The sequence below is a fragment of the Trichechus manatus genome, unplaced genomic scaffold (genome assembly GCF_000243295.1).
Source record: "Trichechus manatus latirostris isolate Lorelei unplaced genomic scaffold, TriManLat1.0 scaffold00102, whole genome shotgun sequence".
Lineage (NCBI taxonomy): Eukaryota > Metazoa > Chordata > Mammalia > Sirenia > Trichechidae > Trichechus > Trichechus manatus.
This window is the reverse complement of record NW_004444038.1, coordinates 10,515,421-10,531,394: the sequence shown is the minus strand read 5'-3', so window position 1 is coordinate 10,531,394 and position 15,974 is coordinate 10,515,421. Positions and strand designations below refer to the sequence as shown.

Sequence of the window (15,974 nt, the reverse complement as noted above, 5' to 3'; positions counted from 1 at the left end):
GGGGTCTCATAACAATGTATGTTAAAAAAAAAATTCTGTATGGGAGACTAACTTGAAATGTAAACTTCATTTAAGTACATCGATAAAAAAAAAAAAAGTGTGTGTTTGTGTGATAATATAACTCATACACGTTCTTTCTGGAAATTTAGGAAAACGTAAAATCAAGAATAAAGGAGAAAATCAAAGCCACTCATAGGCTACTCCGGTTACTGTTTTGGTACGGCTTCTTCCAGCATCTCTTCAGTCTGTGAATGCACACCAGCACATTTTGACCTCAGACAATTGTGAGGGGAACCCTAGAGCGAGGTTCTCTACCTTGTTTTGGGGGCACAGACAGTGCTGTATCTGAACCTCTGTAAGGAGTTTATTAGACTGTTTGCAAAAGCATGAATGTCCCCAAGAAAAATGACAGGGGGACAGCCGGAAGACGAAGGCAGCACAGGTGCCATTTCCAGAGAACATCAGTGTTGGCCCCAACTGATGGGTGTTAAGGTGTTTCTCTGATCTTGTGCACAGCCAAATTTAAACCCCTAGTGTAAGGCTCTTCTCCTTTAGAAAGAATGGTTAGGAAAATGCTGCAGCCAGGCCAGGCCTAGAATAAGTAGAAGCTTGCCTTGCCTTCAGTACTCCAAGAAAGAAGGCATTCAAGAAGGAAAATAGAGAGATGTGGTGGCTTCAGTTTCCACCTCAGTGACTCGGCTCAGGCATGTAGCAGTTCAGGGTATGAGTTTAACACTTCTATTTTTGGAAGCTGTTCTAAAGCCTCTCTGTAACTGAGAACAAGGTCACGCTGCGCTTAGTCCTTATCCCTCATTCTCTGCAAATCACCTTATTGCTCCACGGGGCTCAAATCTGGTTTGTGTTAGAGATGTCCCTTGTAGAATTCAGGCTGGCACTAATGATACTCTCAGAGAGAAACAGGCGTAAGTACAATTTAAAGAATCTTCGCTCTTTTCTCACCAACTAGAATAGAATGTTGCTTGCTTAAAAAGGAAAACAAAAAGAGCAAAGCATTCAAAGATTCAAGAGATAGATGCAAAATAAGAATGTAAAAAGGAAGACTTTTTTAATCCCTGATGTCTTATAACTGGATTGATGTCTATTCAGTTATGTTCAGAACACTTTCGTATTAAGCATCCTTTATTGTGTGTTTACTCTTTGAAAATTAGTGACTGTGGTGTCAGTATTTATAATGATTCTATTTACCCACAATATTTAATTAGCATTCCTCTGCCATGATGAATAACCAAGAATGCATATGGACAGCAGAGTAAGAGACTGTGTTTGGCACAATGGCTTTAATGTTCCTATTTTATTGAATAGATTACTTAGTGAATTTTTGTTGTAAACCCCCATTTTTATTTTTCAACTCGTTTGCAAATAAGATTGGTGGGGAGGTTCATGGAAAAGTGTAGAGAGTTAAGACTAAGTCAACTGGCATAACAACGTTTATTAAGAAAATGTTCTGCATCCCACTCTGGTGAGGGGCGTCTGGGGTCTTAAAAGCTAGCGAGCAGACATCTAAGATGCATCAATTGGTCCCAACCCACCTGGAGCAAAGGAGAATGAGGAACACCAAAGACACAAGGAAAATACTAGCCCAAGAGACAGAAAGGGCCACATAACGCAGAGACTCCTTCAGCCTGAGACCAGAAGAACTAGATGGTACCTGGCTACCATAATGACGGTCCAGACAGGGAACACACCAGCAAGTCCCTGATGGAGCAGGAGAAAGGTGGGGTGCAGAACTCAAATTCTAGTAAAAAGACTAGACATAATGGTTTGATTGAGACTGGAGGGACCCCGGAAGACATGGCCCCCGGACTATCTGTTAGCCCAAAAGTAAAACCATTCCTGAAGCCAACTCTTCAGACAAAGATTAGACTAGACTATAAGACATAAAATGATACTCGTGAAGAGTGTGCTTCTTAGCTCAAGTAGATACATGAGACTAAATGGGCAGCTCCTGTCCAGAGGTGAGATGAGAAGGCAGAGAGGGTCAGGAGTTGGTTGAATGGACACAGGAAATCAGGGGTGGAAAGGAGGAGTGTGCTGTCACAGTATAGGGAGAGCAACTAGGGTCACATAACAATGTGTGTATAAAGTTTTGTAGGAGAAACTAACTTGAGCTGTAAACCTTCACGTAAAGCACAATAAAAAAATAAACAAACAAAACTTGGCAATAGCCTAAATGTCATCACTGGGGAACCAGTTAGGTAAACCATGGCCCATCCATACGGAAGACTGTCTTGCCACCATTAAAAAGAGTACAGTAAATCTGTTCGAGGTGGTATGAAAAGTGGTCCAGGGACATTTGTAAAGTGAACAGAAAAAAACAAAAAACTTTCAGAACAGTGTTATAATTTGATGCTGTTTGTAAAATAAGTAAATGTGTGTCTGTGTTTATATAGATATATAAAAAGTACAGGAGCCATAGCAAACTGTTTGACAGTAATTGGTTATCTCTGGACAGTTTTATGGGGCGGGCAACTTTCAGTTCTTTCTTTACACGTGTTTATAATGTTCAGATTTATCGCTAGCATCTTCATAACCAAAAAATCAAAACAACTGAGAAAAAATGGAAGTAAAAAATATAACAAAAGTAAAAAAGAAGGGAAAGCCCTGAAGAAAGTCTGACCAGGAGGATGGAAGGGAAAGGGCCAAGGTTCCTAACTGGTGCTGAGGGAACAGAGTGCTAAAAAGGGAAGACTGGGTTACTGCTGCTTACTGGGGATCCTGTGTTTGAGGGGGCATCAGATCAGACTGCCCCAAGAAGCTCAGGAGGTGTCAGCACACCTGACGGTACAGAATCCTCCCAGCTGTTGGGGAGATGCTGCGGCAGCCCCCAAAATCCACCCTCTCTCCGTGGCAGACATTTTATTTTAATTGCCAGCCACGTGATTAGAAATCTGTGTGTTTAGGCTAAGTTTTTTTTGTGTTTTGGTTTTTTTTAATGTTTTTTAAGTAGCACTGATGATTCAAGGGGTCCATATTTTATGTCCCTGCGTTGGGTGCGTCTGGTTTTCTGCTTGGCCTGTGTGCTTGCTCTGCGGGAGGCAGGATGGCGGTGTGGGGTGAAGGGCCCGAGCGGAGGCCCAGTAGACCTGCTCTGAGGCCACTGCCTCTTCCTGGCAAGTTTCTTCATCCCCGAGGTTACATCCTCATGATTTATAATGTGGAGATAACACCACCTCCACTTGGAAAGAGTCAATTATCTGGCATCAGGTGGGCAGCAGGTAACTGGGCTCACCTGTCCCTAGGAACCCCACGTCCTCTCTAAGTCCAAGGCTCATGGATCTCCTGGACCTCTAGGAGCTTCTTGCCCATAGAAACCCAGCTTGCATTTCTAGCCCAAGTGAACGCCGCTGCAGGCGGGCAGACAGAGCTGTTCCCTGACGGTAGCTGCTCCTGGTCCTTCTGTGTCCAGTCTCAGGACTCTACCCCGTGGTGCCTCCTCCCCTCAGCTCTCCCTGTAACTAATATAACCGCAACTGAGATTAGGGTTGGTTTGTTCGTTGCTGCCAGGACTAACCCTACAGTTGAAATGCAAAAGTAGCTGCCGTCTGCAGATTTTAACTGGTGCCCAGCGGGGTCCCTTAGCCAGGCCAGGCGTCCAGACACAAAGCGCCAGTGCGCCCCCTGGTGGGCGTCCCGAGAGGCCTAACTTTGCTTCTCGCAGGGCTTGGGAGCTTGCCTCTATTCTTCCTCTTTTAATTTGGCCTTTTCCTTTTGAAAAGGAACCACATGGTTAGCCTTGTTTGAACTGGCTTAAAACGGAACGAGGGATGATGCTGTCAGCCGAGGCATTTCGTCTTTTTTTTTTTTTTTTTTGAGTGTATACTTTACATTTCTTTTCTTTCTTCTCTTCTCATAAAAGACTACTACAGCCCAGCAATGCTGGGTCTGAAAACAGACCAGGAAGTGCTCGGTGAGCTTGTGAGAATGAAGATTCCAGCAGTGGCGGAGCTGATGGAGGGGCACGGTGTCCTATGGACCTTGGTGGTGTCCCGCTGGTTTATTTGCTTGTTCATTGACATCCTGCCTGTAGAGGTAAGAGTGTATCTTCATACTCAGGGGACTTAAGTGGCAGGACTACTCTCAGATGGCACTCAAGTGACTGAGTGATTTTTCTGTTTAACATCTCTTTTCCTACAGACCGTGCTTCGAATTTGGGATTGCTTATTCAACGAAGGCTCAAAAATTATCTTCCGGGTGGTCTTAACCTTAATTAAACAACATCAGGCTTTTATTTTGGAAGCCACCAGTTTTGCAGACATTTGTGATAAGTTTAAGCAGATTACAAAAGGGAATTTTGTAACAGAATGTCACACATTTATGCAGGTGAGTGTCCGCTTTATTTCTGATGTGAGCACACGGAGGGGAAAAGGCTGTGGTGTCTGCTATGCTTAGAAGCCATACCAGGCTTAGAGAGAGTTTTGCTTCACTCTGCTGCATTCCTGTTTGGTCGGCACTGTATTTAACGGAGTCCCTGGATGGTGCCAACAGTTAACTCCCTTGGCTGCTACCTGAAAGGTTGGAGGTTTAAGTCCACCCAGAGGTGCCTGGGAAGAAAAGCCTGGCAATCCACTTCTGAAAACTCAGCCACTGAAAAGGCTGTAGAGCACAGTTCTTCTCTGACACACAGCTGGCTACCTCACGGGTGGCGTGCCCTACTTTCGCACCTGCCTGTCTTGCTCTGCCTGAGCAGTGGGTTCCCCACGCTGTCCTTTGGCTGTTCGCCTCACTGTCCTCCCCTGTCAGGCAGCCCTCTAGGAGGGGCTGCAGCCCTCCCCAGCCTTGTGTTCTCAGAGCCCTGGGGACAGCTGACAAGCCTCTGAGTCCTTGCTGGAATTCCCTTGACTGCTTTCACGTGAGCCTCCAACCAGAGTGACCTGCCCTGAGGCAGGTTGGCTGCAGATCACCACTCAGATCGCCCCTCATCCCACCAAGGGTACTGCTGCCTCCTCTGAACACCTGTAGAGCCGGTTCAGGGTTCAGGGTTCACCAGAGGGCGGGCTGGAGGCAGCGAGAGCCAAGAGCCAAGAGCACAGTCCTGGCACTTTGCTCCTAAAAGGCCTGGGGTAGAGGGGAAGAAGTTGAGGGTTTAGAGTCAAGGAAACGTGTGGATTTTTAATTTATCCATGCTCTAGTTTCTCATAGGAATCTCTGGGTGGTGCAGACAGTTAATGCACTGGGTTGCTAACTGAAAGGTTGGAGGTTTGAGTCCACCCAGAGGTGCTTTGGAAGAAAGACCTGGTGATCTGCTCCTGAAACATCAGCCGTTGAAAACCCTGTGGAGCACAGTTCTACTCTAACGCACTTGGCGTCACCACAAGTCAGAGTTGACTCAATGTCAACTGGTTTTAGTTTCTCACAGGGACCTGGGAGTTAGCAGTATTGTACGATTAGAGGCTCAGGGCCTTTGCTTCTGCTATTCTCTCTGTCTAGTGCTCTTCCCCCAGCTCCTCAGGTAGCTGCTGCCTCAGGATTCTGGTCTCAGAGAGGACTTTCCTAGTTACCCTGTCTAAATTAGTTTCCCTCTTTTCTTCTCTACCCTGGACCCCAGTTTATTTCCTTCCTAATAGAATTGTACTTGTCTGTCATCTGTCCCTGCGTGGCACAGATGGTTAAGCACTAGACTACTAGCCAAAAGGTTGGTGGTTCAAACTCACCCAGAGGTGCCTCAGAAGACAGGCCTGGTGATCTGCTTCCAAAAAGGTCACAACCTTGAAAACCCTGTTCTATTCTGCACACACGGGGCCACCATGATTTGGAATTGATTCCACAGCAAGGGATTTGGTTTGTTATCTGCACTCCCTGAGGGTAGGGACCTCCCTGTTGAGTGATATTCAGAGAATGTTGCTGAATGACTCAGCATTCAACAGGCCCGAGAAGGGGAAGATTTTAAATGGAATAATGGGGAGAAGGTGAGGGTATCCGTGTGCAAAGTACAACGCTGAAATAACTTCGTAAAAATTTGAATGCTAGCGCCTAGGGATCTTAATCTAGAATGCAGTGCATGGCCTATTTTTTTCTTTTTCTTTTGAAATAATTATAGATTCAAAGAAGTAACAGAAATGGTACACAGAGATCCCATGTCCCCTTTACCCACTTTCTCCCAGTGATAACATCTTACATTGGCCGGGTTTTTTTAGATGCCTAAGGGCGATCCTCCCAAACTCCTACAGAGGTAGCCAAGCCTCCTAATTGGGAGGGCAGCTTTGATAGAAAACAGCAAAAGCTGTTAGAGAAGTAAGGAGGAGGCTTTCTGGTATTTTGGGGCCCTGGTGGCTCAGTGGTTAAGAGCTACAGCTGCTAACCAAAAGGCTGACCGTTCAAATCCACCCGTCACTCCTCGGAAACCCTATGGGGGCAGTTCTACTCTGTCCTATAAGTTCGCTATGAGTTGGAATGGGGTTTTCGGGGGTTTTTCTGGTAGTTGGGACTGTCTTCCTTTATAAAGGATGCTTTGCCAGAGAATACTTGACTTAAGCTCCCTTTAAGGGGCTGAAGGACTGACAAATGAAAAGTGTCATTTCGCTTTCTCCATGGTTGCTCTGGAATGTAAAACTAGAGCAAGTGTGTGGAAGTTACAGGGAAGCAGCCTTGGCACAGTGTGGGAAAAACCCTTCTGACATGAGGGTTGTATTCATCTGTGGGCTAAACTACAGGGAGGTGGGCGCCTTGCTCACACAGGCCTCACCTAGAAGCTGGGTGATCACCTGTCACCTTGCCAGGAGGGGATTCTGCAGTTACCTGAGAACATGGTACAGCCTTCTCTGCTGTTCTCTGAAAGGAAGGCAGGCGTGGGCAGTGAGTGTTGATATTTTGGCTTGTTCCAAGTGGTGCTTCCCAGCCAGTGGTTTCAATAAATAGGTGATCGTGATGACTGATGAAGAATGTCTAATATAAATCTGTAAATAATGAGATGGCAATTAAATCATGATTCATTTGGGGATGGGGGTTGTAGAGTAAAATTAGAACTAATCACCAATGACATAATGATTCATCTTGAAGATGGTAAGTTCTCCATCCCTGGAAGTCTTTAAACAGAGGCTGAAGAGAATTTTATAGAGGAGATTCAAGCAGCAAATGGCAGCGGAGCATGAGCATTGAATTCAGACAGAATCAGTTGCTAGTTAGCCATGACTTCTGGCAAGTCTCATAGCCTCTTTGAGCCCCAGTTTCCCCATTTATTAAATGGATAATTACAGTTTGCACATCCTAGAGTTTAGTTTTGAATGGGGTTATTTATGTCAGTGTTTAGCAGTCCCTAGCTAATAGTAAGTGCACAGAAAATGCTCAGTTGTTAAGTGTAGCAGGCCGTTAGGCAGTTGACCTCACTAGAGCAGATGTCAGGAGTTGAAGACAGCTGGACTGAAAGAGAAACTAGAACAGGTGGCGTGGGGCCAAGGTGCAGACTTGGATGACCTTAGAAAAGACTCGCTCATCCAATTTCAGATGGCTTGGAGCTGGAAAGGAGAGTGAATATACTGCCTATCAGAATCAAGCTCGAAAAGGACTGAATAAGATAAAATCTAACAGAGATAACTGTCAACTCCTGGATCCTTGATGTGCTCAAGTATAGATAATGTGGCGGGTACAGCAGGTTAAAAAAAAAAAGAACAAAAATTAGGGGGTTTTGTCATTAGTTAAACTCAGTATAGCTTACTAGTATGGCGTGATCAGAACAGTAGGAGAGGTGTGGCACTGGAAACGAGAGAAATCAGTGCTGCTCTGCTGGAATGCAGGATTCGGTTCTTGTAGTGACTCTTGAAGGAGCCTTTGTGGCACAGTGGTTATCCCCTAACCGAAAGATCAGTGGCTCGAACCTAACAGCAGCTCCACAGGAGAAAGGACCTGGCGATCTGCTCCCATAAAGATTATAGCTTTGGAAACCCTACGGGGCAGTTCTACTCTGTCATATATGGTCATTATGAGTCGGAATCAACTCGACAGCACACAACAACAACGGTGACTCCTGAAAGAGGATATGACTGAGTTGATGATTTCAAAGAGGATCATCAGGATATAGTGAAGGGCCTGTGTCTTAGTTATCTAGTGCTACTATAACAAATATCACAAGTGGATGACTTTAACAAACAGAAATCTATTCTCTCACAGCTTGCTAGGCTAGAAATCCAAATTCAGGGAGCCATCTCCAGGGGAAGGCTTTCTCTCTCTGTCAGCTCTGGGGGAAGGTCCTTGTCATCAATCTTCCCCTGGTCTAGGAGCTTCTTAGCACAGGGGCCCTGGTTCCAAAGGATGTGCTCAGCTCCTGGCTCTTCTTGCTTGATGGTAATGAGGTCCCTCTCCTCTCTCCTTCATCCTCTCTTTTATATCTCAGAAGAGATTGACTCAGAATACCACCTAATCTTATAGATTGTGTCCTGCTTCATTAACATAACTGCCTCTAATCCTGCCTCATTAACATCATATATTTACAACACATAGGAAAATCACATCAGATCACAAAATGGAGGACAACCACACAATACTGGGAATCATGGCCTAGCCGAGTTGACACATATTTTGCGGGGACACAGTTCAGTCCGTGAGAGCCTGTATGGCATCTGTCTGTGTGTCTTCTGCCATCAACTCTAACTATCCTCTTTGACACCAGCTGCAAACGCAGGTCTTCCTCGGATGCTAACCTCTTGGAGCCAGGTCAGACCTCCAAGTTAAAGGGCACAGTCCTCCAGACTGCCAAGTCTGCCCAAGACTTCAGATGCCAGCTACAAGCTTGGGTGTCCCCATAACACCCTCACTTCTGACGTGCTGGCTACAAATTTAGAGGTTCCTACTACTCCCTTGGGTTTGATTATTCACTGGAATGACTCACAGAATTCAGGAAGGCACTGTGCTTACAATTATATGTCACTATAGCAAAAAGGATATAAATTAGGACCAGGATACAGAAGATTCATAGGGTGAGCTCTGAGAGGGTCCCTAACATGGAGCTTCCGTACCCTAAAGGATGCATCAATGTCTGTCACCTCCCAGGAAGCTTATCCAAGCTTCAGCATCCAGAGTTTTTATCCAAGTTTCATTACATAGGTGTGATTGATTGAATCATTGTCAGTGCAGTTGAACTCAGCCTCCAGCCTCCCTCTCCCCCTTGAGTCTTTCTGGTATGGCCATCCCCACCCAACTTGAGTCACCTCATTAACATAACCTATCAAGGTGTGATCTGGAGCCCCTCCAGAAATAACGGAGGCTCCAGTAACTGGGTAAATCTCAAGGCTTTAGAGAGTACCTCCCAGGAGCCAGGGACAAAGACAGAATTCTTTGAGTAAAGTTAATTGTACACCCCACAGCCTCAAAACCATGACTTGTCAAGAGTGCTCGTAGAAACTCTGCATGGGAAAGACTGAAGCAGGCAGGGCAGCAGTTTTCATATATTTAAACTCAAGCAGGTTGTATAAGACCATGAGATATAAAATGAGGACCCGTGAGCAAAAACTCACAAGGGTCAATGTTGTTCCACTCAGTAGCAGCTGAACCTCCTTGCCCAGTGAGATGTTCACAGGTGGAATGGGCTGCTCTGGGCCTGGGCTCGTTTGGGCTTGGGCTTCCTGCCATCCAAGGTGGTGGCTTTGCTCTTGAGACATTGCAGGCAGGCCTAAAAGGCACTCTTGGCCCTGCCAACATGAGCCAAGTTTGAGGGAAGCATAGAGGACCTAATGATCACAAAGGAAGCTGGGTGGATTTAGCCACCTACATTGAAATAAAAATGCTTGTGCAAAGAAACACTGTACCTTATTTCACAGAATAGTTTTAGCCACTCAAGGAACGTTGGCAGTGAAATGGCTCTAATATGTTGAATCTTATTTTCTCAGTGATCTCTACAACATTGTATATGTATTTCTGTATTAAAAAACCTAACGGAACACTTGCAGTTCATATATCAGACCTCTTGAAATTCTATGTAAGACTATCTAGAATTTCCTGGAGAATATAAAATTATTTTATATTGGAGCGAAGTGTAACAGTTAAAGGAAAAATGACAGTTGAACACTGAACTGAAGTCCTAGAGCACTTTAAAAATTTCTGTGACTTACCACTTTTCAGAAACATGCATGTTATTATGTCAAAGCTCAAAAGTGATTTTTAGATGCTGTGTATTATGAATATACTGAAGAATTTCTGAATTGAAATTTATTTTTTTAATATATATATTAAAAAAAAAACCTAACCTGTTGCCATCGAGTTGATTCCGACTCATAGTGACCCTATAGGACAGAGTAGAACTGCCCCATAGGGTTTCCAAGGAGTGGCTGGTAGATTTGAACTGCCAACCTTATGGTTAACAGCTGAGCTCTTAACCACTGTGCCACCAGGGCTCCTTTTTATATATAATTTTATTTATTTTGTTGTTATTGAGAATATACACAGCAAAACATACACCAATCCAGCAGTTTCTACGTGCACATTTCAGCGCTATCGATTACATTCTTCAAGTTGTGCAACCGTTCTCACCCTCGTCTGAGTTGTTGCTCTCCCGTTGACATAATTCACTGCCCCCCAAGTTTCCTGTCTAATCTTTCAAGTTGCTGTTGTCAATTGACCCCACATAGATAATTGTTAACAGAGTGTAATGCTCAAGGCAAACATTTTTTACTAGTTAGCTAAACTGTTGTTTGGTTTTGGAGCCCTGGTGGCATAGTGGTTAAGAGTGTGGCTACTTACCAAAAGGTCGGTAGTTTGAATCCACCAGCTGCTCCTTGGAAACCCTATGGAGCAGTTCTACTCTGTCCTATAAAGGCGCTATGAATCGGAATAGACTGGACAGCAGTGGGTTTATTGTTTGGTTTTAAGAAGACTTCAGGGGATGTTTTTGGTTTAAGGTTTAAGATCTCAGGGCAGTAGTTTCAGGGTTCCATCCAACCTCCATGGTGACATGAAATTTCTTTAATTTTTTTTTGAAATGCTGGCTTATACTTGGCCTAATTTATAACCATGAATTTGTAAATAATAACTGCACAAATGATTATTAAATTAGTAAGCATAAAAGATACGATAGCCAGTCCCCAGTTTAATAAAATGTTTGTTCTTTCTCGTGTTGTGTCCTGTTGCCTGTCCCTTGTAACAGTTTGTTTGAACCTCAGCCCCGCACTCAGATCCTGGCGTTCTGAGCATCTGGTCTGTTGGCTTGAGCGCATCCTCAGCTCTCCGTCCCTTCCTGCCCTCCGGTGTCTTTTCTCCTTGTTATGAAGTACAGGCGGTCCCCAGATTATGAATGAGTTCCCTTCCTAAGTCTGTCTTTAAGTCAAGTTAGTCAAATGTTTGTCTTAGTATATAGTGTACTTTTCTGGGCATAAAATACGTTAAACACTTCCAGATACGCTAAAACGTCTTCAACATAATAGCACAGTAATAATAACGTTTTGATGCGCGTCGCAAAGTGGCAGCTGTTTGTTATTACAAACCATTCTATGTACCTTGAATTTTTAATATAATAGGCTTTTGGGGCACAGTTAGTTCACGTTGTACGTAGGTTGGTCGATCATAACCCGGGGACTGCCTGTCGTTTTTCTCCTACTACAAATAAGTCCAATTCTCTGCCTGTTTCTACTTCTCAAATCTGGTTTCTTATAGTTTATTTAATCTGTTAATGAAGAGCCTCAATTGGCTTCAGAACTGCTGTAGGATACAATGACAGTTAAAGAGTCAAAACTAAAAACAAAAATTCGACAAAATATTACCTGATTTAATTCCATGATTTAGAGCCCATGATTTCAGAATCTGAGACACTTACTTTATGTATTTATTTGTATTTGTATACGTCCATATATTTATATACTTATTATGTCAGTAATGATTCAAAATTTAAAAAGTGTAAAATCGTATAGGAAATTGTTATGGATTGAATTATGTCCCCCAAAAATAGGTGTTGTAAATCCTAACGTCTCTGCCTATGGTTATAATCTCATTTTGGAGTGGGCTGTCTGTTATGTTAATGAGGCAGGATTAGTGTAGGATGTGTTCTGAGTCAGTCTCTTTTGAGATATAAAAAGAGATTAAACAAGAGAGTAGAGATGAGGCAAGAAGGATGCCAAGCCACATGAAGATGACCCAGGAGCAGAAGCTAAAAGAGATGAGGACTTTCCTATAGAGCCCACAGAAAGAGAAAGCCTTCCGCTAGAGCCAGCACCCTGGATTTGGACTCCTAGCCTCCTAAACTGTGAGAGAATAAATTTCTGTTTGTTAAAGGCTGGTGGTGTTTCTGTTATAGCAGCATTAGACAGCTGCTTCTATAAAGATTTGGAAACCCTATGGGGCAATTCCACCCTGTCCTATAGGGTGGCCAAGAGTGGGGAACAACTTGATGGCAGTGGGTTAGATAACTAAGACAGAAATACGTTGTCTTTTGGCTCCTTTTTACATAAATGGTAGCATACCGTGCATGTTCTGTATTTATCACTTAATTACATATTTTGAAGGTGATTCCATATCAGTATGCAAAGAGTCTTCGTTCTGTCCTTGGCTGCGTAGTTTCCCGTAGTATGGATGTACCATAATGGTTTTTTCTTGTACCATATTGATGGATATTTGTTTCCAGTCTTGTGCTTTTACAAATAATGCTCTAGCATATAACTTTGCACACATATCATTTTGCACATATGTGATTGGGTCTCTGAGAGAAATTTCCAGAAGAGGAATATGATAAATTTGCCTCCCCAGAGGTGGTATCAGTTTGGTATCGGTTTACACTCCCAGCCACAGTATATGAGTTTGCTTGTTTTCCCACACCCTAAACCAAAACAGTATTAGCCAACTGTTATTTTTGCCCATCAGATGAGTGAAAAATGGTATCACAGTATGCTTTATTTGCGTTTTAATACGTGAGGTTGAACATTTTCATATGTTTAAGAGTCATTGGTATTTCTTCTTTGAAATCCTCTGCTTATGTCGGAGAGCTCCTTCTGGGCTGGGAGTGGGTGGTCCCTGAACTCTGAAATCAAATACAACACTCTTTGAGTAAGTGTATTTTTCTCTACAGATAGGTCCGTGTGTTTCTTCAGATCTTCAGAAACATGCTTAGCCCACCATCCTCTTTGATAAAACTTGAATACTTCATATCCCTTAGCCCGTCCCCAGTTTGCACACCGTCTTTTCCTTCGACAAGGAATTACCTTCTGACTCTCCTCCAGAATATTCTGGACTGGAAGGTACATGTTCCTTGCATATCCCCATTTATGAGAAAATTTTACAGCACCTTTCTTTTTTTGTAAGTATTAGCTTTTTAATATCTATTTCTGAATGTGAAATTATATTGGATATTCTCTCAAACTACCCCATCCTGAAAACTCACCATTCAGAAAGGTTAGCAGAACACCTGAGCGCCTGCTTCCTAACCCACAACCCTGAGGGTAACAGACACTAGGAGTCTCTGCAGGGTCATAGGCATTCACATTTCAGTCTCTGCAGGAAGAGTAAGAACGTCCAGGAATGTTACTGGCCTGTATCCTCCTACATCTGTACTCTCCCGAGAGTCAGGCTCAGGTCCGAGTTCTCCACGGAGCAGACAGAGAAGTCAGTCTGGCGAGGAGCTGGGGTGAACACGCGCTGGTGCCTCAGGACACCCTGGTCGTGGTGGAGCATTTAGGGGAGCAGTAGCAGTCCATTTAGGATGTTTTTGCCGAAGAGTCAAGGCCTTGTTGAACAGAAAAAAAATCTTAGCAAATTCTTCAGACCCTCAGAATTGAATATCCTAACAGTAATGAATGACTGAAGTACACCCACAAATTGTGTTTGTCTAATATGCAGACATAAGAATATCTGTGAACATGTAGTGATTATTGATTTGGTGTATGTTCTGCTATGTATATTCTCAACAACAAAAATAAATGATAAAAAAAAATCTGTGAAGATACAAACTATAATACACTGCAAACTGCAGTGCCAATAAAAAGAACTATTTGGAGGACCTTATTCCAGGTGCTGAGTTCCCAAGAGGCTGTGTACTGGCTTAATTTTGGCTTCCAGGTGGCTGAATTAAGTCTGTAGCTTCCTAAGAGTACGTCAAGGTGATGGATGGATGGATGGCCAGACGGATGGATAGATGATAGACTGATTTGCGGGGTGACAGTCTGGTGGAGACGCCCCACTAGAAGTTCCACTGTTTGCTGTCTCTCTGCCACTCTTGTAGCTTAATCATGCAGAAGTGGAGCTCAGTAGGAATTTCGGAAATCAAGGCATTTTGGGAATGGGTTTTTATTTTCCTGGAATTAGCTCTTTGCAGGAAGATTACGTACAGCAGTGTCTTAGTTATCTAGTGTTGCTATAACAGAAATACTACAAGCGGGTGGCTTCAACAAACAAATTTATTTTCGCACAGTTTAGGAGGTTAGAAATCGGAATTCAAAAAAAGAAAAGAAATCCGAATTCAGGGTGCTGGCTCTAGGGAAAGTTTTCTCTCTCTGTTGGCTCTGGGGGAAGGTCCTTGTCTCTTTTCAGCTCCTGTTCCTGGGTTCCTTGGTGATCATGTGGCATTTATCTTTATCTCTGTGCTTGCTTGCTTGCTTGCTTAATCTGCTCTTTCATATCGCCCAAGGGATTGATTTAAGACACATCCTGTGATAATACTGCTTATTAACATAACAAAGAAAAGCCATTCCCAAATGGGATTATAACCACAGGTATAGGGTTAGGATTTACAACACATATTTTGGGGGGACACAATTCAATTCATAACAAGCAGCAAGTTTGGAAAAAAAAAAAAGGCAAGCGGGACCTTGGGCTATGGCTGCCTTAAAAACTGGTTTTTATCAGGATACAAAGGATTTATCTTTCGATTTACACTTTAAAATTAAATCACACACACATATAAAGTGGACAAAAGGGAAGAAGAACCCAGTCAAGTAGTATTACTCCCCAGTGCAGCATTTCCTGAAGTTGTCATGGACATGTGTCGAAGGAAGGATTCTCAAAAGCACTTTTCCCTCAAGATCAATAGGCACACTTTTGTGCAACAAGCAGCAGAGTTAGGTGAATATATAGACCTACCTCAATGTGTCAGTAGTGAGCTGCATGAATACATTCCCACCCAGGGTTCAGCTGAATTCAGCTAGTTTGCCAACAGTTCAACTTTAGTCCATATGGTGAAGATAAGTAACTCATTTGGATTGGTGTGTATGTTTTATAATTCATAGGTTATGATCATAACCACTTGTCTTCCATAACCTCTTGGTACTTCTTGGAAAACATTCAGTTCTCACCTTTTCGTCTTTCTCTCTCTCTCTTTTTTCTGTTACTACGGTTTTTTCAAGAGTCTGAATGACTTCCTTTTTTCCCTTGCTGTGTGACTCTTAAAGGTTTGGGAATCTTGACATTTGTCTTCCCACAAAGACCTAAGAAAAGTATTGGTGAAAATCGGTTGTGTGTGTTCGTGGGTAAAGATTTAACCGTATGTAGTATAACCTCAGTTTATTAGTTTGGATTCAGATTGAAAGTTTCAGAAACCAGCTCAAACCAGCTTAAACATATTAAACGGGTGAATACCTTAAGGACATAGGGGTGTTGTGAATCTCCAGGACAGACACACAGCCAGCTCCTGGGACTGGAGTTGGGAAGCGGAAAGCAGCTGGGGACCCTTGCCATGTTCTGGATCTGTCTCTCACCACTGCTTTTCTCATCTCTGCACACCTACTGCACTTTTCTCTCAATTTGCACTTGGGCTTTTTCTGCGATACTTGCTTTTCAAAGAACAAGCAGTGTATGGTGGCCCAGAAAGCTTACATATTTGTTCTAGCCATATGCCTGGGGTCACTTAATCCTGATGCCAAAAATCCCAGGAAGGAGACTCTGGCTGGCGTAAGGGTCCGTCCTGTCCCATCAGCCATGGCAGAGGCACAGAGTGGGCACTTCCCCAGGGAGGGCGCCTTGTTAGCTGGACAAACACTCTGTCATGGACTGAATTGTGTCCCCCAAAAATATCTGTCAACCAGCAATCCCACTCCTAGGAATATATC

The 15,974-nt window shown here is 43.5% G+C and overlaps 1 protein-coding gene across 3 annotated transcripts in view; it reads left to right on the top strand.

Moving 5' to 3' along the window:
* GRTP1 (growth hormone regulated TBC protein 1) overlaps window positions 1-15,974 on the top strand; it is a 70,351-nt gene that overhangs the window by 50,289 nt on the left and 4,088 nt on the right. For all 3 annotated transcript variants that reach the window (XM_023737437.1, XM_004382963.2, XM_023737438.1), the window contains 2 exons: window positions 3,878-4,050; window positions 4,156-4,341. In XM_023737437.1, the coding sequence (XP_023593205.1) occupies window positions 3,878-4,050; window positions 4,156-4,341 (359 nt within the window). The remainder of the gene's footprint in view (window positions 1-3,877; window positions 4,051-4,155; window positions 4,342-15,974) is intronic.